Here is a 26,659-nt window from a genome sequence, read left to right as displayed (position 1 = left end):
TTGTTCATCCATCCATTTTCCTCTATTGTTTCTGGGTCATGGAGCAGCAGCTTCAGAAGGTAGGTCCAGATGTCCCTCTCCCCAGCCACTTCTCCCCGCTACTCGGGGGAAATCCCAAGGTGTTCCCAGGCCAGCCGAGAGACATAGTCCCTCCAGCGTGTCCTGGGTCTTCCTTGGGGCCTCCTCCCGGTGGGACGTGCCCGGAACACCTCACCAGGGAGGCCAGATGCCCGAGCACCTCAACTGGTTCCTCTCAACTTGGAGAAGCAGCAGCTCTACTTTGAGTCCCTCCCGGATGACCGAGCTGCGGTGAAATGAGAACTCATTTCACCATGCGGAGAAAACTCATTTCGGCCTCTTGTATCTGGGACCTCGTTCTTTCAGTCATGACCCACAGCTCATGACCGCAGATGAGGTGGGAACAAAGATCGACTGGTAAATCGAGAGCTTCGCTGTTTGACTCAGCTCTCTCTTCACCACTGCAGACTGGTACAGTGCCTGCTTCACAGCAGACGCTGCTCCAATCCACCTGTCGATCTCCCGCTCCCACTTTTCCTCATTTGTGAACGAGATCTCCAGATACTTAAACTCCTCCACTTGAGGCAGGAAACCCTCTCCCAATCTCTCCCAGAGAGGAGACATTCCACGTCCCAAGAGCACCATCCATGTTCACAAGAGTGTTTAGGACAGGAGTTTGTACACAGCCAGAACAATGCCTGCAGCTGTACCAAAACCCAAGCCAATGCTGAAGCTGCTCATAAAAGATTCCCCACAATCTGACAAGAAGGTCCACATATTCCAGGATGGACGCTGCTGCCTCACTTCTGGCCTCAGATGTTCCCTCACAGCCTCCAATATCTCATCTTCTTCTGACTGGTCCAAATTATAAAATCTTTTAATTTTCATCATTAATTCCGCCATTTCAGTCGCTAATTCTTCTGCATTTAAGCCGTGCAACATCCTTCGTTGAATTCTTATATAAAATTCCTCAAGTTCTTCAAGAAATTCTGGATCCTCCATCATAAAAGTTTTACACGTTGCCACTCTTTCTTCAATGCTCCACTGAATGATCTCTTTGGAAAAAGTTCAAGTACTTAAGACTGTTTATGATGTCATAACAAGAGAATGATATTATGACATCACAGAGAGAGTGATGTCATAACTGGCAAATACTTGCATATATTTATGCATTTTATAAAATATGTTTATATGGTTTTCTTTTTTGCATATATATTGAAATATGTTTAATCTAGGTCATGCTAGTTCTGCTGTTATATTGTTTTTGTCATGTTTTAGTTCTTGAGAAAGTGTGGTGGGAATTTCCCAAGTGGTAACATTAGGACTCCTCCTTGCAGGAACTTTTTTTTGCCAGACACTGACCTTACCTCGATGCCCATTGTGTTTTACCAAATCTCTTTATTGTTGTTACTGATGGTTAATCAAACTGAGCTTTACATACAGTTTTAAACAAATATATGGTTCGTTTATGTTCTTGCATTGTTCTAAAATGCAAGTTTATATAAACTAAAACATGAAAATGGAATCCAATAAATAAAAGGTCAGTATTTCATTTTATTTTCGGAACATTTTAATTACTTGCTTTACTTTCTTTGAAAAGGATAAGGATGGTCATATTTTATTTTATTTCTTCAGCTCACTTCCACTGGATGCAGGATTATTGCTTGTATCTTATTCTGAAGATTGGAATTTTGATTATGGAGTCCCTTTTTCCATCACATTCGTTTATTTTTTTATTTCTTTATTTTATAACTCAGTTTTTCTGACATGAAACTTGGTTCAGCTTTTATGCTCACTTCTGAGCCCTGCCAAGAGCTGGAATTGTTCAGATGGGAACTACAAACTTGTCTGCCACTTTTACCCATAATGCACTGCAGTTATTTGATTGCTTCTCTGACAGATGAGTGCCGTCTTTAAAACTCCCCTTTTTCACAGAGTTCTTTTGATTCTTTGTTTTCAGACTCCTTTGCCTGATATGAAGCTTCATTCAGCTTTTAACTTCACTTCTGAGCTTCTGCCGACAGCTGGAACCAGAGGCGTCGCCAGGAATTTTGGGCCTCCTGACAAAATATTAGATCGGGCCCCCCTGCAAAGGTCACCAGGCCGGAAATCGAACTGGCGACGGCCGAGTCGAGGACTACGGCCTCCAAATGTGGGTTGTGCATAACCCCTGTTTATTATATATAAATATGTGTTTATTATATATATATATATTATTATTTATATATAATATATAAATAATGTGTATTATTTATATCCATCCATCCATCCATCCATTTTCTTGCACCCTTGTCCCTTAGTGGGGTCGGGAGGGTTGCTGGTGCCCATCTCCAGCTAGTGTGCCGGGCGAGAGGCGGGGTCACCATGGACAGGACGCCAGGGTGTCCAGGGTGAATGATCTCTTCATTCACCTTGGACACCCTGGCCAGGGTGTGTGTCGCAGGGCAACACAGAGACACACAGGACACACAACCATGCACACACACACTCACACCTAGGGGCAATTTGGAGAGGCCAATTAACCTGACAGTCATGTTTTTGGACTGTGGGAGGAAACCGGAGTACCCGGAGAAAACCCACGCATGCACAGGGAGAACATGCAAACTCCATGCAGAAAGACCGGGGCCGGGAATCAAACCCAGAACCTTCTTGCTGCAAGGCAACAGCTCTACCAACTGCGCCACTGTGCAGCCTCGTATTATTTATATAATAATATAAATACTAATATATAATAGAATATAATAATTATGAGAATATAAATAATATTTATATTCTCATATAAATATTATTTATATGAGAATTTATGAGAATAAAAATTTGGACTTCTGAGCCCTGCCAAAACTTCAAAATGACAAAATCCATTTGGATTTTGTCATTTTGAAGTTTTAATTTTGTCAACAAGCTTCCCCAGACGGGGAAATTTGTTAACGAAAGCGGCATTAGAAGACTGAACCCATCAAGAGACTTCCCCAGCCGGGGAAGTTTGCTCTTTGGGATTAAAGAAATTGTTCCCTAGGACGATTTCTCTTGATGGGTCCGGTCTTGTAATGCTGCTTTCCTCAGACCTCAGGTTGAGCTTTTGGACGCCTTGATTTCCTCCTTATTGCTCCAACCCTCCTCAGTCTGTGTACTTTGGGAGAACTGGGGAAATCGTTGTCCTCATCCGCTGTGTCCCTGTCAGAGTGATCTGAATAATCCGTCTGTTTTTTATGTCCTGTTGAGCCACTATAAACGGCCCCAGCCAGGGAAGCTTGCTGTACGTTTTGATTTGTTGATTTTGCCAAAGTGGAGGAAGGTTTGAACAGATACTCATCAAACACGTCGTATTCGTTCTCATCCTTGTAACTTGTGATATCGAACGTAACTCCTGGAAGTAGCTTGTAGAAAATCTTTCTTACTCCTGTTGTTATTAAATAACCTGCTCCAAAAGTAATTGGAAAAAAAATTTGTCTTGAATGCAATTTGTTCCATGGTAAAAGTACTTGTTGAACACAGTGATCACTAACAAAGAGATGCTTGGGTATAACCTCTTGTTTTGAGAGCCATGCTTTCATAACCTCAGATGTCATAGATGAGGTCATAGCTACAATGAGTCACTGTAGTTCTGAGGGAATGTCTTGCTTCTGATCGTTGCTATGGAAACGATCAAATCAGTTCTGCATGACTCAAACTATTAAAACTTTGCAACTGCGTCACTTAATCATTTGAGGCGCCATGACGGACTTAAGAAGGGTATATTTTAGGAGGCTAGGGATTAAAACAGGGATCTTAATGGTGACATATTAAGTTTAGATTGACAATGGAATATTAAAACCATTAATTTAAGTTGGATTTTTCATTATTATATCAGGTTTAAAATTTTTGAATCATACTTGACTTAAAAATATCTTAAAAGTAAAATTAAATGTAACTTACAGACATTCTCTGCTGCTGCTGTTGTAAATTGTGACAAGAAATTTTGCCTGCTTGGAGAAGAGCAAAGAAATAATTTTGGTTTAATAATTTTACACGTTAGCATAGAAATAGAATAAAGGATGATCGCAAAGAAATTATGCTGCTGCCGCTCCATATTTGATGGGTTGTAAACGACCCACTCGAACACATTTGTTCCGTACGGTGCGGAAACGTAAGCAATAGAACAGAACGTAATGTCTTCCAGCGTTTTCTGTGTAACTGAGAGCTCAACACCAACAGCAGCACAGCATCAGCAGCCCACATTGCTGATAGCCGGGAAGGAGATAAATTAGTCAATTTCTATGCTTTCCTGTAAACTGGTTATAGTCTGTTGGTTTTTCACTTTTCTTGTATTCTAACTATTTAACCAACTGGTAAACAAATGTTTATATCTGTTTTTAAAAGAATTGTAGCTTCTCTCTTATGTCTCTATCAGATGAGCAGCAGTAGCAGCTTTTAGTGACATTATCATTAATAATAATTAGATTGTTTTTGAATACGATTCAGGATTTAAAATGAACTGATGAAGATGGTCTATGTGTCTAGTCTGGCCTGGGAGAGATGTCTGTGTTCCCTTCTGGACCTGTTACCCCATCATCCCGATGTGGAAGGCTATGTTCAGAATTTAGGTCTCATGGCATTTCAACGTGTCGACATTGCAGCTAGTGGGATGAGGGAAATACAGCTCCACTTCGTAGCAATTCAAGAGCTACACAGCTTTTATCGTGTCGCAAAAATTTTATCAGCATGGAAACTCCAAAGTGTGCTTTATACTTCTGTCAAAGTACCCCCAAGAATTTAAAACTACTTTCACCCCTAGTTAACACCGGTGCTGTAAGTGCTCCGGTATGAAACGGAGGTAATAGAACAACACAGCACTTTTAAATTTCAATAATCAGAAGACCGAAATTGTTTCCGTTGTTTTAAAAGGTTTATGTCAGTCTGCCTTTTACTCATCGATACGCTTCCCGATCGCCCTGCACCTTAGGGGCTTAAAAAAAGAGACGCGCAAATTGTGCAAAACTCTGAAAAAGGAGAAGCGGGACATAAAAACTAGATGTGAATTATGGCATAAGAACAGAGAATCTGACGCTGAACGGTGAAAAATCAACACATGATGTGAAACACATGACGTTTAATCGTCGATTAAACGATAAAATAAATCTGGCAACAGGAAAGAAACTAAAGTGGACATAGCAATAAACCAAGAGAGGATAATACTAATCAAATGAAACTAAATGGAAATTAATGACGAACAAAATGCAAGAATAGACTAAGAAAGTAAAGTAGATACAGAGGAATAAACTTGTATGGCAAGACATTTCTAGCAATAATTAATACAGAGGACTGTATGGCAAGAATAAACAGACACTATTTCCAAATAAAATGTAAAATAATATTGTTGAAGTGCCATGGGTTTGTTGAGACCACATCTAGTACTGAGAATAAATATATCTTACAGACCATAACAGTAAATAACTTATCACTTATTTATGTTTTTAATAAGATTTGATATATTTATTTATTCAATATTATTTTTCATGTCAGTGTTATTGTAATGAGGCTGACGACTCCATGACACATTCAATTTACTCATTAGGATTTGATTAAGAACCAGATTTGTTCTTTGTAATTTCTGTCCTGTAAAACTATTAATAAATCAATAGACAGTTCTATATAAAGATATAATCCATGTTTCTGTCTCATATTTGTATGGCATTAAAAGGACCTGGAACTTTTGTTTTTCCACTGAAAGCTCTGGTTTGCACAATAAATGCCATGTGGGTGAAATTTTATGGATGATACTCTGATGTCCCATTCTCCTGAAGGCAGCACAGAGCTGAACCGAAGAGAAGAAGAGTTATGATTAATGTAGTTACAGTTCTATCCATGTTTTAATGTTGCAGAGCTCAGTCGTTTTGCAAATAGTTCACAGTTTAAACTGGCATTGTTGTACATCTTTTATCTGGTCATTTTGTGCAAGATTTAACAACTAGAAAATGACACAAAATAAGAATATTTTTCCACTCTGGCTGCTGTTAGGCCTACCGATTTTAACTTGAATGTTCATTGTATTTTTCGTAGACGTCTGTGAAAATAATTTCTATTCCCATGACTTTTTTGTTCCCTGGGAAATTATTTTTAATGATAAATACAGAAACAAGCATACAAATCAAAACATCTACAATAGTGATAGTAATATTAATGATAAAATAATGGTCAGTGCAAAGTAGCCTGCAAATTCTTTGGTGGGGGTCGGTGAGAGACCTGGATAAAGGCTGGCTCAAAAAAGGTTGAGAAACACTGCCGTAGAAGAAGAAGCGAGCAGTGCATGCTGGGATAGTTGTCAGAACACTGGTTTGTAATCTATTAATAAAGTTTGACTGACCATACCGACCTTCTAGAATCAGATCGTCTCCATGTCATTTAGCACCATGTTCTCTACGAACATGTTGTGGGCGAACGGAGAAGCGTGACCATTGTCCGGCCACGCCCCTGCCCAGTCGCGGAAGGTTCTCCTCGCCTCGTCCAAAAGATTCTGACCGGAGCTTTGGACGTTTAGATGCGCTGTGCACTTTACACGGCAGTTCATGTTACCTGTGAAGTGTGTGGTACCTACCGCGGCCACCAGAGGGCCCACAGAGCTTTTTATTTTTATTTTTTATTTATCTCTTACTTATTTTCTATTTAATGAAACTAAGTAAAGTTTTAATAACTATGGCTATTAATCAAACAAAAGTAAAAACACTCGAGACAGAGTACATAAAGTATCAGAACAGTTTTCTTATTCTGCTTTATCCTCGACCTAATTTTGTAATTCTGCATCCAGCTTCTAAAAAAGAGGAAGCAGAACTCTATAGAAAAACGTGGAAGCAAATATTTGTTACATTGCTAACAATTATGTAAACAATCTATGCAAATTGATTTTATCATCTAATCAACTATACATGGTTTACTTTGTTTTTTTAAAGATCTATCTAAAAACTTAGTTTTTTCTTAGCAGTGCAATAAAAAGCAAAAAGATTTTGATGTGCAAGAGATGAATAGTCACACTTTACATGGAAAACATTTAAAAAGAAAAACATCAACTTAGTATCAACTCATTAGTTAGTAGGTATGAAATAAATGTGGATGAGTAACACTTTATTTGACGGGGTGTGAATAAGACTGACATGACACTGTCATAAACATCTGTCATGAACATGAATAATTCATGTATTGGCCCCACAAGTTGGTAGATTTCTTCTTCACCAAGAAGACCAAGGCACCGTGCGCCTGTTCGTACACTGCTGCCTCTCACTGGTGGAGATGGTGTATTGCACCTCTTTAGAATCAATTAATTTAAGAAATTTAAAACTAAACAAAGTGTCAGAGCAATATAAAATCACCACATAAAGCTAATTTTTAAAGTTTAATCCGTAATACTTGTATAACAAATTTATGTCTGATCATGATTTCTTGTTAGGAGCTGGGGAATGCTGGCTGGGGCATCTCTAGTTTTTCTCCACCAGGGGGCGCCCAGGGACCTTCGGGAGGGCGTGGACCTGCAGCGGTCCACCTGCACACCTGCTGCCACTTACCCTTGTTTGGAGGAGTTTATTAGGACGGAGCCGCCGACACTCCTGTGACAGAGTGTAAGCCAGTGATGGTAAACCATTGATAGCTTCTCTCCGACCTACCTCTTCTCTAAGTAATCTCCTCAGTGCTGCCTTTCCTAGGTATCCTCCTGTGAGGAGCTGATGCTCTTTGAACATCAGCTCCTCGAGACCCCACGGGTTGTACCCATTGGAGACCTCTATTTCTGAGACCAGCTCTCAGTCCTGCCTGTGGCTATTCCTCGGTCGGTTTCCCTCCCAGCTCCTCTCTGAGATCGACCCTCCACTCACCTGTTCGCCCCCAAGAGGGGCTCACGCCCTCGTCTCAGCCTGCAGCCCCGGATCCTCAAAGGGACATTGTCCCCGAGCTCAGACCAAGCTCGTAACAAGTAGGTTTCTTGCCGGACTGAATTTTCCCACGACCATTGAACGCCCCTAATCTATCTCATTTACACCCAGAGACCCTGAATCATCAAGACGAGCACCAGCCCCAGATCATCTTGTATATTTTCTTGTTTTCACTGTATTTAATAAATCACCTTCACCTTACCCAGCTCCAGAGTATGTTCTGCGCACGTGGGTTCAACAAATTAAGTGCAACATGACATTGGTTAAGGTCAAGTTCTCATAATCAAGACATTTTTGACTAGGTTAATGTCAAGTTGTCATAACAAAGGCATTTTGAATAATGTCAACTTTGTATTAAAAGTGTCATAATTTACCGAATGACATATTCGGTAAATTATGACATATTCATGAAGACTTATTCATGTTTAAGACAGGTGTTTATGACAGTGTCATGTCAGTCTTATTCACACCCCGTCAAATAAAGTGTTACCTGTGGATGCTTTGGAAATTTCCCCAGCCTGTAAATTTCTGCACAGAACTGATGTTACAGTAGGCGGGAGCGAGGATTTGATGACTAAGACTCTACTCTGTATAAATACAACATCTACAACCCCAACCAGCAGCATAGTTCAGACAGACAGCAACAGGGACCAACTTCCAAAACACAGAAGACATCACTGAAGTGGAAACTCTGCCGATCTGAGATTTTTTTCTTCTTTTGACTTTGGTTCACACTTGATTATCTGTCTTTGAAGTTAGTTTTTGCATTTTTGTTGCATTTTGTGCCGCAGCAGAGCTCGCCATGAGGTGCTGTGCTTTAGTGGTGTGTTTACTTTCGGGAATAGGCGTGCAGAATGGATGGAGCCGTCCTGTCAAGTCAGTCTTTGTCACCTTCCCAGGGAACATCGTCAAAAATGTGGCAGATGAGGAGCTGGCACAAGTGAGTAGCAGATGGCAGTGTTGTGGTCAAGATCACCTAACCCGAGACCAAGACAAGACCAAGACCAGAGTGTATCGAGACTGAGACAAGACCAAGACTTTTATGGTCCGAGACCAAGTCAAGACCAAGACCGAGACAAGACCAAAACCAGCGCCCCGTGCTACATGACATGATAAAATGTGAAATATGATCAAAATTGCTTCTCAAATTGATCTGAAAGATCCATATTTCCATAAAAACACCTACATATTACATACTTAATGGATTTTACCAACATTAAAAGCAGAACAAACTTGTTTGCTTTGCTTTGTTTCCATCTCTGTGCTACAAATCTGCGGTGGTCTCGTGCCATCCCTAAAAAAATAACGCCCTTGGCATTTGCCCATACTGCTCATGTCAGAAACCACCACTGTCTGCACCATTAAACATAGCAAGTGAGGCAATGCTCTGATGGTAAATAACACTCAACTATGAACACTGATAGTTGAGTGTTGGCCTTGTGGTTGGCCTTGTAGCCAACCACAAGGCGCTCACTGTGACTGTTCTCTCCTGCTACATGAAGCCAGGCAGTCTGACACCATGGCACACATTGCAGCTGCCACTTTGAACGAAAACAATCAAAGAGCAATGTGCATGCTCTGCCTGCTTTTTCGTTCTTGTGTTTTGTTTATTTGTTAATTAAAAAAATATCAATGTACATAATTAAATAAAATAATCATAGCTACTGCAGTGTACGCAGAGCATTACAAGAACAAAGAACGGGTGTTCTGTCAGGTCAGCATACGCTGTCAAATTGTTCTACGCTTAGCACAAACTCACGGCTATATCTGTCAGACATGTCATTATCACATGATTTTATTTAATCAGCAACATAGAATTATGACGTAGATCATCATACACTTTATCAACAGTTGTATAGCATCCTGACTTAGCGGTTAAGTAGGTTAATAAGTTTTACATGGGCGTATGTTGTAGCTGACTGCAGCTGCAGCCAGACCTCGCTTTAAATACACTTTGAAACCACGACAACGCATATATAGTTATAATTGAAATCAATTTTATGACTTATTTTCATCATAACTTGTTACGTATGGTGAACTGACAACTCCTCTGACGGTCAGACTTATTAATGCGCATACAGGCATGATACTCACTGCAAGGGGCACCGCCAGGAATTGTGGGCCCCTGACAAAAAATTTGTTTGGGCCCCCTGTGCAGCTGTTACAATTTTTTGAGTCTATTTGACCCACAAAAAGCTGCCTTGCTTTCTTTGGTTCAATACTGATAATTAGCACAATATTTATTGCTCATGAATTTAACATCCAACTGTCCACATCAAGTATGCAAGTAGGTTGCTTAAATTTCTTCTATTAGTTTTAGATTACTGAAATGTCTCTCCCCACCAGCAACAGACAAAAGCAACGTGGAACTACACATAAAGCAATACAGACTTCTAAAAATACTACGTACCGTATTTTCCGCACTATAAGGCACACCTAAAAACCTTCAATTTCCTCAAAATTCGACAGTGCGCCTTATAATCCAGGTCTAGCAACTACTAGTCTAGCGGTAAGCAGCCGCCGACTTCATTTTCCCCCGTAGAAGAAGAAGCGCGCAGTGCATGCTGGGATAGTTGTCAGAACGCTGATTTGTAATCTATTAATAAAGTTTTGACTGACCTATCTACCTACCGACCATGTAGAATCAGATCGTCTGCAGGTCATTTAGCACCACGTTCTCCACGAACATGCTGTGCGTGAACAGAGAAGGGCGACCATCGTCTGGCCACGCCCCAGCCCAGTCGCGGAATGCTCTCCTCACCGACCTGAGTTGGACTGTTTTGTTGACGTTCTAAAGCCTATACCCTTTGAGGTACCTAAATGTGGGCAGGGAACCAATCATGGTGGGCCCACAGCCTCAAAGAGTGAGCCCACAAACTAACATTCATCCGTGGTGCTTCGACTATGGTTGCCAAGGGACCAGCCCCTATACATTTAAAGCTGGACGGGCGAGGGAAGAGAGACGGAGACTGCGGCGGCAGCATGTCGGTTGGTCTGTGTTACCCAGAAAGCAGTTGGGCACAATATCGCAACACCAACACCGTGAGTGAAACAATGACCGGGGGCAGACTACTATATAAAGTACTCGGGGACCTCTTCTTTATTATTATACATCCACATTTGTAGAGAACAGAACAAATCATGTATAGGTTCAATACGGGACAGGTGGAAATGCCTTATTATGAAAAAAGTTTTAAAATAGGCCATTCATTGAAGGTGCGCCTTATAGTGTGGAAAATACGGTAGTTGCATTTTATCCACGATGCAGTATGTAACTTAAATAAAAAATGTTTTCTCCATGTTTGTTAAAGTTGTCACAATGTCATAGCAGTTTGTTATGAGACAGATAATCTGTGAAAACAATCAGTCTCTTCCATCTCCTCTCTGAATTACTGTTACTGGTTAAAGTAATGCACCATTCTGACCAAAACAACCAATCAGAACTAGTAGGATGCTCTTAGCACTGTCAATTAGCCTCATTCACTCACTGCTAAATGTGCTAATGGTGAAGAAACAACTTATCATTACAAGAAACCGTTTATCTGCGGTCATTGGTAGCTATGCTAACTAAACTGAGCATTCACAGTTTGGATCTGCACAGCTCTGTGCTATGCTAGCTGCAGCATGGCACAAATGGAGGGGGAGGAAGAATGAGCACCACCACATGAGGTTGTGATTGACAGCACTAAAACTGACTGGTTGTTTCTAGAGAGCCCTAGGAGAAGGCAGAGGAAATTGATTTTCACAGATTACCTCTCATACCATATTGTCACAACATAATGACAGTTTTAAAAAAACATTGGAAAAAAGTATTTATATAAAAGTGACATAATGCAGTTTAAATTTCACTCAGGAGAGGACGGGTTAGGAGGGACATGGGTTAGAGCTGCTACTCACTCACCTCATCTGTTAAGTGGTAAAAGGCACAGGGAACAAGTTAAATAAATTAATATGTTGTTTTTTTTCCTTAATTCATTAAATGCTAGTGAAAAGGAGGCAAACAGTAGTCTGTAGCTAAACTAATTATGCTAAATGGTTGATAATCTCACACAGTCTACCCACCTCTCGGAGAAAAACTGGGGTATAAATTAACACTCTTGTGTTTTTCTCTTTCTCCCTCTATTTTGTTTTTGAAAACCTGATTTTATAACTTTTATTAGCAGCATAGTAACTGCCAAAGTTACTGTATTCAGCTGTATTCAGCTGCAGCTTCTACTGACTGTAGCTGCATAGTCACTGTTAAGCTCTCCAAGCAAGAACAAACCATTTAATGCAGATAGGGGGGTTCAGGGCAAAAACGGATGTGTGTTTATTATTAATGCTTTGGTGCAAAAAGCTGATTGAAAATCGATTTATTTACTGCATGTTTCTATCTGTTACGGCTCAGATGGAACGGCACTGAAAGCAGTCCTTTAAACCATTCAAACGAACACAATAGAGACACAATCAGATGACTTATTACCCCGCAATAATAACTCAGTAGTCCATGGAAAAACATTATAAGCTTGTATTAAAGCAGAAAGTACGGCGGGAAAGGCTTACAGTATTCAATTATGCTGCATGAACTGATCAGTAGATTATTGCGAGGGAACGCAAAAGAAAACAAAATTCCCCATGTCCCCTGGAGGGCTCCGTACTCAGTGCCACTCCAGTCCTATCTAATAAGTAAAAATGAGTGCAGAAGAATCGGACTGTTCTTGATTGTCACATCACTATATTGCAGATTTTGGACACAGTGTTGTCCCATATGTACGACAAGTCTGTCAACACCTCCGCATAATAATTCAGCGCAGGGAGTGTTTTTTTCATCACAAATGCTTAAGTGTCTCTGTACGGCTAGCTTTGCTAACATCATGTCAAAGGAGCTTACCTTTCTTCTAGCTACTTTTCTAAGTGATAAAAAAAGTTAGACGTCCCCACCGTCTGTGAAAGCAAAGGGCTGCTGAGTTAGCTGTGGCCATCGGATTTCTTATTATTTATGCAGCGCTGTTCTATTACTGACAATTAGACACATTTTCTGCTGCTCAGGGAAAACCACTGTGGATGTCTCAGAGCACCACATGCGAGTGAAGAGTGGGGAGCGGAGGGAGAGTAACAGAAACACGTCATTTAATCGGTGCGTTTTGCATCCACTGAAAACAAAGATGTTAACAAATAAACTGGACAGTATGCTGTACGTTTAGTGATATTTTTTCAGTTGCGGTCTTGACGTCTTGTAATAAAATGTAGAGTCCTCAGCGCCCGAGACCGAGACCAAATGCGGTTGAGTCCAAGATGAGACCGAGACCATCAAAAACTGGTCTCGAGACCAAAACCGATCTCGAGTACTACAACACTGACAGATAGTTGATTCTTCTTTTCATAGTCTGAGACTGCCAGAACGGACTTTTAAAAAAGTTGTTCAGGGGAAACAAATTATCTGAACAGAGACTAATATCACAATGTTAATGGAAATTTTTACTCTCTAAATTAAAGCTACAAACGTCTTTTATAAAAGCAATTTAGAAATGTCACAAAACACAAATTGAGAATGGGAGTGTTTGGCTGAGCTCTGATGTGCTTTGTCTTGTTTGACAGAGTTATCTGAAAAGGTTTGGTTACATGGAGGCGGCGCAGCGCAGTGGCTTCAAGTCCAAGGTGTCCATAGCAAAGGCTCTGAAGAGGATGCAGAGACAGATGGGTCTGAAGGAGACTGGAGAACTGGACAAGTCGACATTGGAGACCATGAAGAAACCTCGCTGTGGTGTTCCTGATGTGGCCAATTACAACTTATATCCCAACGAACCCAAATGGGACCATAATGATGTTACATACAGGTGAATGGAAGGAAGAAATATGTGTCATTACATTAATGATTACAGAGTGAGATATTTTTTATTCTGCCAAATATGTTCAAGTTATATAAAAATTGGTTAATTCATTGTTTTTTTAGGTAGGATTTAGATAGCACTTTATACAAAAAAATCATAGATGTTCAAATGGCATTGGTTAATGCTATGGCATGGAAAGGGGAGTTTAAATAATGCTAACTTAAAATGCATGAAAACATGTAAATAAAGGAAAAAATAAAACTGATATACTACCCTGTGCGATTTCACCAGAGATGTTTTTGCTATGGTAGATTATATTTTTAATAAAAACAATTTCACAGCCTAAAATGAGAAGCACATCATATCATGACATGTTGTGCCACACACACACACACACACACACACACACACACACACACACGCACACACACACAACTATAGTTTCAGAAAACTCTCTCTTGTAGCTTGTGGTGGAAAATTACAATAAGTTAAAATCTGTTATATGAAATGCTTGTGAACTCTCGTTAAAATAACTATTTGGGTTACATGTAATGTACAAGGTTGGAAATTGTTTCCCACAGCTGCATAAGAACCAGACTGTCTCACCCATTTGTTTTGAATTCCTTATCCTTGATATAAAACTCATGTGTTGACTCTGCCTGGCAGAGCTTTCCATCCAGAACTGCTACATTATTGATTGTCCCACAAACTCTCTGTATTGTTCACAATATATTAATAAACCTGATTGAGTGATTTCACCTGTACAGCGCTAGGTAATAATTTTTTTCCACAACAATTTGGTGCCATGACCCGGATCCCTCAACTGGACATCCGAGGACGTTGACGAACAACGTTTTGGTATCGACCTGGACTAAAAGTATAGATAAGTTTATATCAGACTGGATCAGCTAGTAATTTTGAGTTCACTGTGTCCTCAGGATCCTGAACTATTCTCCTGACATGGACAGCAGTCTGACTGATGTTGTCTTTGCAAGAGCCTTCAAGGTGTGGAGTGATGTCACTCCTCTGACGTTTACCCGCCTTTTTCAAGGCACTGCAGACATCATGATCTCCTTTGGAAAAGCTGGTATGTGCTCTTTTTACATTTCTAAGTCAAACCTTTGCACCCTAACAAGTTAAGAAGCTGAGTACTAACATTGATGAGCTGCTTCATGTTCTTTTTAGACCACGGGGATCCATTCCCCTTTGATGGCAAGTATGGCCATCTAGCTCATGCCTTTTCTCCTGGTGTGGGCCTTTCTGGGGACGCCCACTTTGATGATGACGAACACTGGACTCTGGGAAAAGGAGCAGGTAACTACACCTCAGAAATCACATGCTTCTACCTTCCTCCTTCCTCTGGTGTTCTTTGCACATATTTCCTTTAACACACAATCCAATCTGTCTTCTCAGTGGTGGGAACTTACCTTGGCAGTGCGTGTCACTTCCCTTTCACTTACCGGGGGAAATCGTACACCAGCTGCATCACTGAAGGCCGTACCGACAACCTGCCCTGGTGTTCAACCACAGCCGACTACGACAAAGACAGGAAATACGGCTTCTGCCGAAGTGAACGTAAGCATGACAAAAATGACGAGCCTGAAGTTATCTATTATGTTTATGAGCTTGTGAAGAAAAACTAGGACTCATCCAACTACGCTTTCAACTGTAATCCTCACAGTCTTGTTCACGGTTGATGGAAACGCGGATGGAGCCCCCTGTGTCTACCCCTTCATCTTCCAGGGAAAGATGTATAAGAGCTGCACCACCAACAACCGCACCGACGGAAAACGCTGGTGTGCCACCACTAGTAACTTTGACACAGACAAGAAATATGGCTTCTGTCCCAAACGTGGTGGGTAACAGAAAACAATGCGTGAAAATCCTGCCACAGTGGCTTGGTGCTTCGTTTAACCACAGTTATTTTGTCCAGACACTGCTGTAATTGGAGGAAACTCAGAAGGAGATGCCTGCCACTTTCCTTTTGTGTTCAAGAACAAGGAATACCACTCATGTACTAGTGAGATGAGGAAAGATGGCAAATTGTGGTGTGCCACCACTGACAACTATGATAGAGACCAGAAATATGGCTTTTGTCCCAAACGTGGTGGGTAACAGGAAACACAACGTGTGAAAGTCCTGCCACAGTGGCTTGTTGCTTTGTTTAACCACAGTTATTTTGTCTCTCTTTGTCCAGACACTACCGTAACTGGAGGAAACTCAGAGGGAGATCCCTGCCACTTTCCTTTTGTATATAAGGGCATGGCATACTACAAATGTACTAGAGAGGGGAGGACAGACAACAAATTCTGGTGTAGCACCACTTACAACTATGATAGAGACCAGAAATGGGGTTTCTGTCCTGACCTGGGTGAGCAACATGAATGCAAGAATTTGTTCTGCGTTTATCATTTTATGAGATGGTAAAATTTCTAACCGGCTATCTTCCAGGTTATAGCCTGTTACTGGTGGCTGCCCACGAGTTCGGACACTCCCTTGGTTTGGATCACTCCACCGTTAGAGAAGCTCTCATGTTCCCCTTGTACATCTATGTGGAGGATCTCTCCCTGGATCAGGACGATATTGATGGCATTCAGTACCTCTACGGTGAGCTGACAACTAAGTACTCTTTCACGATGAATCTCGTCAAACACATGAAAACTTTTCCTTAACCAAGAATATTCCCATATTTTGCAGGAAATAAAACAGACCCTTATCCTACTCTAAACACCACAGAAGAACCTGGCCCAACTGCTTCATCTGTTGTGACAACGCCATCCACTGTAGATCCAACCAAAGACCCCTGCAAGATTCTCAGGTTTGACACCATCACTGTGATTCAGAGACATCTGCATTTTTTCAAAGATGGGTAAGCAAATAGCTAGTTCTACTCATGTTTTAGATACATAACCGGATGAGGTGCTAATCTTGCATTTCTGGTTGACAGGCATTTCTGGAAGGTACCAAGTAAGGGAGACGGAGGTCGAAAGGGACCATTTTCCATTTCTCAGAGTTGGCCAGCTCTACCTGCTGTCATTGACTCTGCTTTTGAGGATGTTCAGACCAAAAAAATATACTTCTTTTCAGGTAAGGAGGGTTCTTATAAGAGCTTATCAGAACACTGAAATGTTAGACAAAGAGTTTTAATCATATTTTATTGTTTCATTAGGAACCAGGTTCTGGGTGTACACAGGAAGCAGTGTGTTAGGTCCCCAAAGTATTGAGACGCTTGGTTTGCCCCAAAGTCTGCAGAAGGTGGAGGGAGCACTGCAGAGAGGGAAGATCAAAGTGTTTCTCTTCAGTGGAGAGAACATCTGGAGGTGAGTAGAAATTGCCCCCTGCCCCCTTTTTTTAAACAAAATCTGTAATTTAACCCATCCTTTAACACAACTTGTGTTAAAGGACAAACAGTAGATCTCATTCTATCGCTGATCCCTACAGGTTAGATCTCAGGACCCAAAGGATTGACAAAGGATACCCCAGATATACCAACACCATCTTTGTAGGTGTCCCTAATGATCCTCATAATGTGTTAAAGCACAAAGGTAAACATACCTTCTACTACTAAGATCAGGAACCCAAATCCACAGACGTCAACAAAACATAGCATACATTGTGGGTGTTGTAACATCAACGTTTCTCTTTCAGGCAACATTTATTTCTGCAGAGATCTTTTCTACTGGCGCCTGAATTCTCGCAGGGAGGTGGACCACATCGGCTACCTGACATACGATCTTCTGAATTGCCCAAAATAATCAAGAAATAACTGAGATACATGCACAGATGGGCTGTGAGGCTGTAGCAACCAAATGTTTCTTTGTGCAGGTGTCTGAAAGAATGTGATGCAGTGTTTGTGCATCATGCCTATTATATGATGCATGTGCTTTATGCAATGTGAACGACTGGTTTCTATGGAATTTGGCTTATTATTACTCATGCAGCATTGAACAGAATGCAAGTCACAGGCCCAGAAGGCAAACAACCATTGTTTGCACTCAGTCTGACATGCTGTGCAAACTGATGACCATAATTTGAGACCCATACAAGTAAATTCAACACATGCTTCCTGGATAAAACTCTGGATTTCCAGATGAAATTTCGTGTCTGACTGGTTCAGACCCTTGTCAGTATTCAAATATTTTCTTTGGTATTAATAGCAACATCTAATATTATTTTATGTCATGAGCCTATTTGTATTGTGTGGTTTTGAGTTTTTCTGAAAATGGTTTCAAAGACATAAACTGCACTGGAAGACATTCTGTGTCTCCTTAATTAAAATTATTTATAAAACTAATAATATTGTACAAATATTTCAGCTTTCTAGGCAATAAAAATTCTGTGAGAACATTCTTCCCTTGTCAGCGTTTTATCATTTGCAAATACTTTAAGTATGGTGCTGGGAGCATCATGTTGTGGAAATCAGTGGAGTTGATAAAACAAGAACATTCCATGGAAACAATGAAGCAAGAAATTATTTAGAAAAACTTCAAAAGAAATGAGACAAAATGAAGATATTCAGTGAGAAGCAGAGGGGTGTATATTAGGGGTGTAGTGATACAATAATTTCACGATACAATATACGATGTTCTGGTCACGATACGATATGTATCACAGTGCATTTTTACGATTTTCTGAAAGATTTTAGAAGGACAGAGTGATTTTAGTGACATTTTGTGTTCCATAGACTTGAATTTACTTAACTGAAAACTGATTAAAAGCACCAATTACACAATACCTGACTCTGATTGGACAGTCTAACAGTGTGCAGCTGGACAAAATGAATCAAAGATGCAGTGAGGGAATTAGTTTCTGTCATTTAATTCATGTGGATTTGACATAAAACTCAAAAGTTTAAACGGTAATCCAGGAGCAGAGTGGGGAGATTATCAGCCTCTGTAGACTCTCAATATGCAAATGACTGCATGTTTTTTCTTTTGGACACTGTGGCTGCATTCAGTGGCGCAAAAAGTGGGTATGCAGGGTATGCAACGCATAGGGGCACAGCACCAGAGGGGGCGCGCCGATGAAGTTTTCCCATACACTAGAAGAGCCCATAGTAGAAGAGCGAGTGAGCGTCGCTCCTTCACCCTGACGCTCCTTCGCTGGGGGGGGGGTGGCGCCGATCTATGTTTTCGCATCCACCTGAATAATGTGTAGTAGCGCCACTGTCCGTGCGTAACAGGATTTGTGCGTGCGTAAAAATATCTATGTGTGTGTAATACTCGATTTGTAAAACTTAAAAATAAAATAAACCTTCTCCTACGCCTATACATGTTGAAAAAGTACACACAAATCACCTGGTTCACACACACAAAACTGCATTTACACACAAATCCGTTTACGAGAGAACAACTATTTTTGAGACTCATTTCACGCTTCGGGGAAGCTCCCATATTTGTGTATATTATTAAGAGAGGAAAAATTATTCTAAAACTTTAAAAACCTTTTGACTCGTTATATCCTCTCTATGCCCGGATTCAGAAAATGCTGTGCGCAAGGACTGAGACCACACAGAGATGACAGCATCACAATAATCAGCATTTATTCAAGACAGATGCATGCTATCACCAGAAAAGCACATCACAAAGCATCAGAAACCTCAGAGCACAAACAACACATGAATTTACCTGAGAAAAGGAAAAAGACAAAAAATGGAAAAGACAAACAGACAGCAAAGACGTCTTTGGAGAATTGCAAGCACAAATCTGATTTGTTACTCTGTGTGGAAAGTTTTATCTCCCTTTCTTTAATTTATTCAAATAAGGCGTATCTTTGCTCATCCAACCCGGACCTGTCTCTGACCCTCTCTAAAGCTATTTGCTCCCATTGTCTACGGAGAGCTTCTCCTTCACAAATCAGTGTGAAAAGCTAGAACTTCCTACTGATTGTTTTCCAGACAGACAAAGGGCAGATCAGAGATCGTGGCAAACAACTACAGGTAAAATAAAGATCAATAGGCTAAAATAAGTTCTAATTTCAAAACTATAATTAGGCTATTTCAATCAAGTCATGTTAAATTTTAAAACTAGCTTATTTTAAATATATTTTCTTAACAATATGGTGCGTTTACATGCTAGTAAAAGCTGGGACATCTGAGTTTTGCTCGGAGTCTAGTGTTTTTATCCTCTGAACGTTTCTCACTCTGCTTGTGCCGAAGTGGCAAATACGTTAGTCTGGTGGAAAACGGTAGTTCTCAGCACTTCCTTATAATATCCTAAAATTATTTATAGACATATTGTGCGTTTTTGAAAGGTACGGCTTAATTTGCTGCAGCGAAGTCCTTCTCAAACAACAAGGTAATGGTGGGTAACTATGGCAACCAGTGACAGTTTAAAAGCCCGCCTACTCTTTCTGCAGTAGGCGGAAAGAGTACTGCAGATCAGCAGTACTCTTTCCGCTGTGTTAAAAAATCTATCAGACAAGCCCTCTGAATATCAAATGAAATTGTGACATCACAATATAACTCCAAAGGCAGAATTCTGACATCACCAGCGATTATATAAGCTTGTCACATCGATCTACCTTCATCACAACCTGTTAGCAGCCGTTGTTCATAGTTTCTCTTCAGAATTTACTCAGCAGTTCGCAGTAGGATTTTCAACTTTGTTTGGTGAACATTTCTTTGGGATATTAGAGATGTGCCGATCAGGTTTTTTCCTGCTAATTCAGTAATCTTGCCATGAGGGCCGATCACGGATACCGATCACATAATTTATTTTTATTTTTATCATAAGCACTACCGGTAACATTATATGGAAAAAGGAACCATAAATTCACCTTAATTTAGACAAAAACTTGGTTTTAATAATTTTTTCCAAGAAAAAAACAAAACAGGCATTCTGCAAATTGTACTGCCACTATCTTTAACATACTGAAAATATATGAAGGCTCCGAAGAGGTTAAATAATGCAAAGAGTGAAAATAAAACCTCTCAGCATTGCCAAAAAATTCAAGTATAAAAACATTCAAAGGCAAATACAGGATCCATTACAATAAACAATCCTGAGTTACTGAATGAAAACTTCCTGATAGCATGGCGGCTAGCTGATTACTGCTAGTTCTGAGTGGCTGTTTCTGACTGAGCGGAGTAATTATGCAGAACAGGGAGGAGATCAATTATTTTTTCAGAGATTATCTGTCTCATGTTAGGACAGCGAAAGTTTTAATACGTGTGTAAAATGTATTTTTTAAAGTTAGATGCTGCAGCTTTAAACAGAGGTTCGGTGTGAGAGTCACTACTAGGTGGAGCAGAAGCGGCGCTCCGTCTGTCAAATAGCGCGTAGCAGCGGTTCAACAGCGAGAATTTGCCATCTTCCTTCATCTCACTAGTACATGAGTGGTATTCCTTGTTCTCGAACACAAAAGGAAAGTGGCAGGCATCTCCTTCTGAGTTTCCTCCAATTACAGCAGTGTCTGGACAAACAGAGACAAAATAACTGTGGTTAAACGAAGCTTACATCGCAGCTCTAAGATTTAAATAATTTTGCGGGTTATTTGTTTAGCTTTCTGACCGCCATGCTAATCCGGGCGAGTGTTTGTAGCTGTGCGCTGCTTTACCTGCTATCTGATCCTCCATATCTTTTTTACTGCAGTGAGCCTCAATGTAGCCAAACTCAGTCAAGTATGACATTGTTTTTATGTCGTATTAGATTCGTTGTGTTGATTCATTTTGACCTGCTTCACACCACGTGCTTCAATTTTTGTCCCCATTCACTCAGTGCTATAGTTCCACACCACATCGCTTAGGATTTGTTGCTGCGCGTTTGCGCAGTGTGAAGGAAAGAGGAGACCAGCTGCACAGGCAGGCTGCAAAATGAGAAGCAGGTGATCGGTATCGGCAACAAGATACTGTGATCGGCGACCACCGATCATACACTTTTTCACGGAAATCGGCCGATTATGATCAGCCGATCGATCGGCATATATATATATATATATATATATATATATATATATAAAGAGAGCAGTAGCTTGTAATTTACACAAGGTGGATATGGAGATGGAATGAGCTGCTGGTATCCTAAGAATGATAGAAAACATGCTAACAAAAAGCCTCAGACCTACAGCCCACAGGAAGTTCTAGACACAGTCCAACAGAAGTAGCTCTTTGGCTCACTTATATGTTAAATGATCAAATATTGCCTTGTTTTTGTTTCATTCGTTTTAATTGCCCTGTAGGCAATTTTATCCAAGTTTATGTCATTGGGGCCAGGGGCGCCGATGACATGTTCGCATACACCTCAGAAAGTATGTAGTTGCGCCCCTGGCTGCATTTTGGCGTAAAGATGCAGCCACAAATGTAGTCTTTTGGACTATGGGGAAAAAGGCTTTTCTACCTTGGCTCCCGGAGTTAGCCGTGGCTGTAAGCTGTTTACTACTAGCTGCTAAAGTAGTGGCTCCGCCTCACCCCGTAGTGATCGACTCCCTGCAGCTACGCAGCGCCGCTATTCCCCTGCTTGGATCTCTGAGTAGCTGCCTCTCAGACTGCCAGGATCTCATAGTTCTCTCAGTCTCTGATACTCTTTGTCTGTTGCTAGTAAGAATGATCGATCAGCCATTGTTACCATGGAAATTCTCACTGCGCCGCGGATTCCAGCTGGGGCTTTTTCCTCTTCGTCTTCCTGCTCAAAACACAGCGCCGCTGCGCGCCCGCTTCGGATGTTATCAACCCATATTCATTCTTCAGGCAGTGGCGGAGCTAGACTTTTAAAGTTGGGGGGGCCAAGGGGGGGCCAGGACTACCTCTGGGGGGGCAACATTTAAAATGTGTGTGTACATCTATCTATCTATCTATCTATCTATCTATCTATCTATCTATCTATCTATCTATCTATCTATCTATCTATCTATCTATCTATCTATCTATCTATCTATCTATCTATCTATCTATCTATCTATCTATCTATCTATCTATCTATCTATCTATCTATCTATCTATCGTCCTGCAACTTTTACATGTGTCTCTGCTCAAACACACCTGGATCAAATAAGCTGCTCATTTCCAGCCTATTGCAGAGATGAATGAATGCTGGTGAGGAAATTCAGACATTTTGGAGCAGAGGTGAATCTAAAGGTTGCAGGATGGTAGGTAGCCCTTGAGGACTGGAGTTGGTGACCCCTGGCCTACTGGATCATTTCAGTGGAGATTTCAGACTGTGGCAGGAAGCCGGAGTGCCCGGAGAGAAACCTGTCAAATCTTTTTACATTTTGTCCCATAAATTTAAATCAGACACATGTTTGGTCCCAGTCAGATTTCTCCAGCTCAAAATGATTACTAATTAGATCTTCTAGGATTCTTTTCTTCTTCCGATGTTAATATTTGTAGCTCCTTTCCAAAGGGCCCTTTGTCTTCTTCCAGAGGAGGGGCTGGAGAAACTAACCTCTGGTGTCTGATCACTTCTTTTCGTAAATGTAAATGAAACCGTTGTTGATCATGTCTTCACTGCAGTCGCTGTCTGCAGTGAAGACATGCTCGTTGTCTGCCTTCACGGTTCGTTCTCCCTTCATTAAGTAACAGTAAATGTCTGTCTGCTTTGGATCCCCACAGATGACGGAGGACAGGTGGTACGTCTCCGTCCCACATTCTGCAGGCACATCGATGGTCTGAGTGGCTTTTGTTCGGTATTCCCTGGTAAACCTATGCAGAAAAAACACCAGGACCTTGTTATCGGTCAGACAGTGTTTCTTCTGCCAGGGTGACCCGCAGCCTGAACAACGGCGTTTGCACGCCAAATCCAACCAGTATTCAAGCAGTATAGAAATACTGGTTGAAAATAATACTGGTGGAAGTGAAATGAGGGCGCCGTCGTTCAGGAGCCTGAGGGAAGTGGCTCCACAGTTAGAGCAGGAGTCGTTGTCATACAACTCTCTATCTGTGTCGCCACCAAACGAATCCAGCCAGACCAGCACAGACTCCAGCAAACTTTTTGTGTCGAAATCCTTTCCCCCGCCTGATGGCAGCTTCTTCTCCCTCAGCTCCATCAGAACTGGGGAAAGGTCTTCCTGACTAAAATGCTTGCCGGGCTGGCGGACAGCTGAGAGGAGGAGACTCCCACAGCAGGGGATGGACGATGCCTCCAGAAAAACCCTTTCCTGAGCGAGACACCGCTTGGTGACGCTCAAGTTTAGGACGCTCTGGAAGGCAGCGTTCACCCAGCTGTTCTGGAGCTCATTGGAGAACTTGAAGTTCTCCTCCTCTTGTCCTGGTCCTGCAGATGTCGTCCCTACATCTGGCAGATCTGAGCCAACGCCATCCACTGCATTAACGTCAGGGGAACAGGAAACCTCGACAGCAACATTTACATTTAGAGCTGGTTTTTCGGACAAACAAGCAACTCTGTTGTGTTCTGAAATACAACGATCCCCGTCCGGGAAACGTTGTATTTCAAAGGACCCTGAGAAAGTGGCCTTCAGAGGACTACTATCCTGTAAGGATGGGACCAGCGAAACCAAAGCTTTGGCTGTCACTTCAGCCACAGCTTTGGCTGCGAGATCAGCCGCAGACCAATCTTCCCCAGCCGGGTTAGATTTTTCTGCGACTGCAGTCTCACCCTCACGTTGTACCATCGTTTCTGAACAAACCTCCCCAGCCGGGTCGGTTTGTCCAGAGACAGTACCATCGTCCTCTGTACTGTCTCGTTCAGAGGACGAGATGGAGTCCGAGGTCCCAACATCCAGCGAACAAACCTCCCCAGCCGGGTCGGTTCGTTCTTTGGAATTGGATGGAAATCCATTCCAAAACAGATCGTCCTCTTCATTCTGATCGTTTTCTTCGTTGCCATCCTTACCTGGAAAAAAACGATCGCACACTTTCTTCATCCCAGTCGTCACGGCATATCCGATGCCCCAACCAACCGGGAATATCAGGGGAACAAGCGCTGTCGCAAAACTGAACATTGTTGCTTTACACAATTGTGAAACTCCAAGAAATGTAGAAATGTCTGGATCCTGACTGATGCTTAGAGATTCCAGCATTCAAGCATTAGAACTTCTTTGATCTACTGTGATGTACATAATGTCACCTATGACCTCATCAGTGAGCTCACTGGACTTCCGGTGCAACGCCTTGCTTCTGATCGTTGCATGACTCAAGCTGTCATAAATATTTAAATAAAACATTATAATTTTTATTTTACATGAAGAGATTAAAGGATTTGTATATGATTTAATTTTTGCTTTTGTGGTTTTCCATACCTGCTGTGGTATAAATGTTCTGAAGCCTTTTTCCACTATAATTTTTAATTACAATTACGGAAATTTATTAGGATTATTAATGTATTAATAATTGCACAGTGCTAGGAACAGTCTGTGACTTATTATATTTATTTGTATACATTTTCGCAGACAATTTAATGCTGTGACTATTTTACGAAACATAAGAAACAACAGGATCCAGCCCTGCACTTATACATCATTTTATTGAGGTCCAAAACTTAGAAGTTCTTGTCTTGCGTCATTCAGGAGTCTTGGGTATAAAAGGGCTTCATGATTGTATTTCAAAGGCAGATTTCAAGAACAACTCGGGCAAGAGTTTGGGTCAGACTGTGCTATTCCGGGATGTTGAGGTGTGCAGGAATCTTCACTATATATATATATATATATATATATATATATATATATATTATAAGTCCCTATGTTACGGAGAGAAAGCTTCTTCAATCAAGACAGGGCTCGGATGTCTTTTACTGAACATTTCTGTTCAGTTTTTATTGAGGAGAAAACGGCCCATGCTGATAACGGCAACAGCTGTTCGTTACCTAGCAACTAAAATCAAAAGAAGCAAGACAGTGACAAAAGACAGAACCAGATCCTGTTAAGCATTCTTCAAAATAAAAGACTTCCTCTATCCAAATAAATCACACTTAAATATGTTTCACTTCACCTTTTGTAATTATATACAATCATGTTCAATTCAATTAATAATAATCATCATGTAAATTTTGGTTGACATATAATTGTAAATCAGCCACTTATCATGCAAATTATACTTAACATATAAGTGTAAAGACCAGTGGCGGAGCTAGACTTTTAAAGTTGGGGGGGCCAAGCCAGGACTACCTCTGGGGGGGCAACATTTAAAATGTGTGTGTACATCTATCTATCTATCTATCTATCTATCTATCTATCTATCTATCTATCTATCTATCTATCTATCTATCTATCTATCTATCTATCTATCTATCTATCTATCTATCTATCTATCTATCTATCTATCTATCTATCTATCTATCTATCTATCTATCTATCTATCTATCTATCTATCTATCTATCTATCTATCTATCTATCTATCTATCTATCTATCTATCTATCTATCTATCTATCATTTAAAAAAATAACCAAACTGAATATTTGGTTATTTTTAAGCCCCTCTGTCATTTGACATGTTATAATTAACACCTTTGACTGGCGCACATGGAGACATGATAGACTTTATGCAGAGTTCATCGCAGAGGAAACTAAAATCAATCAAATAAAAGATCCTTTCTGAATATCATCTCATGGACACTGAACTAAATGCGTCTTTCTGACCGGGAGCTGACAGCGTGTTGAAGAGTTATGGACACCTTGGTTAGGAAGCTCTGGTTTGACAGGTAATTTGACAGCTAAAAATAGTCCTGGTCGGACCAGAATTATTTGCCTGATGGTGGCTCGGGCTTCTAATGAGTTTACATTTAATGAGTTTGCAGCACACAGAGAAAACCTAAAGAGAATGTGATCTACTTATTGTAGTTTAAGTAGAGGAATAACAGCTGACTGTTGAGAGAGGAAAGAATTTAAAGTGCAGATCCGTTAGGCAGAAACAAGCGCAGAGCGCTGGGCAATAAATGCGCGTAAATGCTCCATTAATCACACATGAGATGACAAACGCCAAATATACAATTTATAGTTACACTGCTTAGTTAATGGTGTTTTAAAAACAAAACCAGTAAAAA

The 26,659-nt window shown here is 40.9% G+C and overlaps 1 protein-coding gene and 1 long non-coding RNA gene across 2 annotated transcripts; one reads left to right on the top strand and one right to left on the bottom strand.

The window, feature by feature from the left end:
• The first annotated feature begins 8,540 nt into the window (after window positions 1-8,540).
• On the top strand, window positions 8,541-17,749 carry LOC103467158 (matrix metalloproteinase-9-like). The gene is made up of 14 exons (XM_008413265.3): window positions 8,541-8,856; window positions 13,494-13,732; window positions 14,665-14,813; window positions 14,912-15,040; window positions 15,140-15,301; window positions 15,408-15,581; window positions 15,660-15,833; window positions 15,924-16,097; window positions 16,178-16,333; window positions 16,424-16,595; window positions 16,674-16,813; window positions 16,896-17,046; window positions 17,168-17,271; window positions 17,375-17,749. The coding sequence occupies exons 1-14, from the start codon at window positions 8,719-8,721 to the stop codon at window positions 17,479-17,481; spliced, it is 2,169 nt and encodes a 722-aa protein (XP_008411487.3). The 5' UTR covers window positions 8,541-8,718; the 3' UTR covers window positions 17,482-17,749.
• Window positions 17,750-19,243: 1,494 nt separating this feature from the next.
• On the bottom strand, window positions 19,244-24,773 carry LOC145552232 (uncharacterized). The gene is made up of 2 exons (XR_014088200.1): window positions 24,514-24,773; window positions 19,244-21,532 (listed from the first exon to the last, which is right to left on the bottom strand). It is a non-coding gene; the product is annotated as an uncharacterized LOC145552232 (long non-coding RNA).
• Between the last annotated feature and the right edge of the window lie 1,886 nt (window positions 24,774-26,659).

The sequence above is a fragment of the Poecilia reticulata genome, chromosome 7, assembly GCF_904066995.2.
Source record: "Poecilia reticulata chromosome 7, P_reticulata-male-v2, whole genome shotgun sequence".
NCBI lineage: Eukaryota > Metazoa > Chordata > Actinopteri > Cyprinodontiformes > Poeciliidae > Poecilia > Poecilia reticulata.
This window is presented reverse-complemented; position numbering and strand designations above follow the sequence as displayed.

Coding starts and splice junctions, on each gene's coding strand:
- LOC103467158 (XM_008413265.3), top strand. CDS start 8,719: ATGAGGTGCTGTGCTTTAGTGGTGTGTTTACTTTCGGGAATAGGCGTG. Junction 16,596..16,673: donor CTGCATTTTTTCAAAGATGG/GTAAGCAAATAG, acceptor TCTGGTTGACAG/GCATTTCTGGAAGGTACCAA. Junction 16,814..16,895: donor AAAAATATACTTCTTTTCAG/GTAAGGAGGGTT, acceptor TTGTTTCATTAG/GAACCAGGTTCTGGGTGTAC.